This window comes from Vulpes lagopus, chromosome 8 (genome assembly GCF_018345385.1).
Source record: "Vulpes lagopus strain Blue_001 chromosome 8, ASM1834538v1, whole genome shotgun sequence".
NCBI classification, from domain to species: Eukaryota; Metazoa; Chordata; class Mammalia; order Carnivora; family Canidae; genus Vulpes; species Vulpes lagopus.
The window spans coordinates 85,666,001-85,668,711 of record NC_054831.1 but is presented as its reverse complement, the minus strand read 5'-3'; the positions used below and the strand labels follow the sequence as shown (position 1 = coordinate 85,668,711).

The following is a 2,711-nucleotide window of genomic DNA, read 5'->3' as shown; positions in this document are numbered from 1 at the left end:
CCAGCCGCAGATCTTTGGCGTTGTTCCCACGAAAGTAACCATTCCCCACCCAGCTCCGCGGGCAGGGCGGAGCGGATCCGCCCGCCTCTGACTTCTCCTCCCCCAGCCCCTCCCCGGGAGAGGGAAGAGCAAGACCCAGAGAGGCGCGGCGAGGGCTACCAATCCTGTCCTGGAGACATTAAAGGTTTTCAGAACAAAAGCAGTCATCAATTGTAATGTAACCTGCCCCCCAACCCCGGTAGTTTGTCTTCCCTAATTCAAACCTTTGTTTCTGTAGATTTGACCCTTTGACTTCAGGCGGGGGGTCTAGCCGGAAAAGGAAGCTTCCCCCCCCCCCCCCCCCCCCCGCTGGTTAACAGCCGCGTCTAGTCTCGCCGTCCTTGCAAGAATTTATCGAATAGGTTTCCATCGCTGTGTCATAAACTCCTGAAAAGTGTGTACTTACGCGGCGCCTGAGCGCTCAGTCGGTTAAGCCATGGACCCTTGAGTTCAAGCCCGGGGTCGGGCTCCAGGGTGGAACCTACGTAAGGAAGGGGCGGGGGAGGTGTGGCGTTAGCCTGCGTCCCAGGCGGGCGGCGAGGGCCCCGGGCGGCGGCGGCGGCGGCGGCGGCGGCGGCTACGGCTGGGCGGCGGGTGGCCGGGCCGAGAGCGGCGGGCCGCGGGGCGCGCGGGAGGGTCTGGCGCGAGCCCGCCGGCCGGGGGCGGGGCGGGGGTTATTTCAGTGCGCCGGGAGGGTGGCCCGAGGCCTCGCCTGGGGTTAAGCGGCTTCTCGGGCAGAGCAGGGAGAGCAGAGCCGAGAGTGCGCGGCTGGGCGTGAGCCACCCGCCCTGAGCGCCAGGGTGGCCTCCCACAGAGGCCCGCGCCATGAAGTCCAACCCTGCCATCCAAGCCGCCATCGACCTCACCGCGGGTGCCGTTGGGGGCACGGCGTGTGTCCTGACCGGGCAGCCTTTCGACACAGTGAAAGTGAAGATGCAGACGTTCCCCGGCCTGTACAAGGGCCTCGTGGACTGCTGCCTGAAAACGTACTCCCAAGTGGGCTTTCGCGGCTTCTACAAGGGAACCGGCCCCGCGCTGATGGCCTACGTCGCCGAGAACTCTGTCCTCTTCATGTGCTATGGCTTCTGCCAACAGCTCGTGAGGAAGGTGGTGGGATTGGACGAGCAGGAGAAGCTGACCGATCTGCAGATGGCAGCTGCGGGTTCCTTCGCCTCCGCGTTTGCCGCGCTGGCCCTGTGTCCCACTGAGCTTGTGAAGTGCCGGCTACAGACTATGTACGAAATGGAGATGTCAGGGAAAATAGCAAAAAGCCAAAATACAATCTGGTCCGTCGTGAAGAGTATCCTTAGAAAGGAAGGCCCCTTGGGCTTCTACCACGGACTTTCGAGCACTCTACTTCAGGAAGTACCAGGCTATTTCTTCTTCTTCTGTGGCTATGAACTGAGTCGGTCATTTTTTGCCTCCGGGAGATCAAAAGATGAACTAGGCCCTGTCCCTTTGATGTTAAGTGGTGGAATTGCTGGAATTTGTCTTTGGCTTGTCATATACCCAGTGGATTGTATCAAATCCAGAATTCAGGTTCTTTCCATATCTGGAAAACAGGCTGGGTTTCTGGGAACGCTTCTAAGTGTGGTGAAAAATGAAGGAACAACAGCTTTATATTCTGGGCTGACAGCTACTATGATTCGAGCATTCCCTGCCAATGGGTCACTATTTTTGGCTTATGAATATAGTAGGAGAATGATGATGAACCAGTTTGAAGCATACTGAAGTGTCTTGGTGAACTGGATCCAAGTAAATGCCTAGAGAACTACAGTTTATCTCTGGTTTCATGGAGTACTGGACCAGTGTGGAATTATTTTTTATTTCATGGGAATTTTTTTTCTTCCTTTCTTCTACTCTAAACTGTACAGAAGAACTTCTATATTGCATCATATGATTTATGCCCATAATTGTCTTAAAATAAAAGATGGCTGCTTTTATGTTTGGTAGGATATACACAGTGAGCAGGTGGCCTATAACCCTGATCTGAAATGGTCAATATAGTTATATCACAGCTTTTGTATAGACCTGTACATGTAAAGCAACTTAGTTGGTTATCTGTTGTGAGTAAAACTGTTTGATTTCATGTTTAATCTCCTATCACCAGAAAGAGTTAACCATGTTTCTTGAAGATGGTCATAAATGATGACTTAGCCCATTTAAGATGTAGGTCTCTTTAAACCTCTGCCTAATACGTTCATTATACTAGGCAATTAAAGTTTTTAAAGAGCTTTTGTGTGGTGCTTGAAACCCCAAATACGCATCCAGATTTTTAAAAGAACAATATACCCACATGCTGGTGTAGCTTCTACATTCTTGAGTTAAAATTTCAGAATAAGCATCCTGCATTTTCTCAAGATGCTCTACACTGCATTTTCTCAAGATGCTCTACATAAGTATATGTAAATGCAGGATTATATATTATATATAAAATGAATATATAAAATATTTTTTATTTTAAAAATATTTTATTTATTTATTCATGACAGAGAGAGAGAGAGGCAGAGACACAGGCAGAGGGAGAAGCAGGCTCCATGCAGGGAGCCGGACGTGGAACCAGATCCCGGGTCTCCAGGATCAGGCCCCCTGGCTGAAGGCAGGCACTAAACTGCTGGGCCATCAGGGCTGCCCTTTATTTTATTTTACATATATACTTAGATATATCTATG

At 50.9% G+C, this 2,711-nt stretch overlaps 1 protein-coding gene across 1 annotated transcript; it reads left to right on the top strand.

The window, feature by feature from the left end:
- The first annotated feature begins 655 nt into the window (after positions 1-655).
- LOC121497987 (mitochondrial ornithine transporter 1-like) lies at positions 656-2,213 on the top strand. Its single transcript, XM_041767888.1, has one exon. It carries the CDS (start codon positions 865-867, stop codon positions 1,768-1,770), a length of 906 nt encoding a protein of 301 aa, XP_041623822.1. The 5' UTR covers positions 656-864; the 3' UTR covers positions 1,771-2,213.
- Positions 2,214-2,711: the final 498 nt, after the last annotated feature.

What these genes read in the sequence shown, in the direction of transcription:
- LOC121497987 (XM_041767888.1), top strand. Translation starts at nt 865, where the DNA reads ATGAAGTCCAACCCTGCCATCCAAGCCGCCATCGACCTCACCGCGGGT.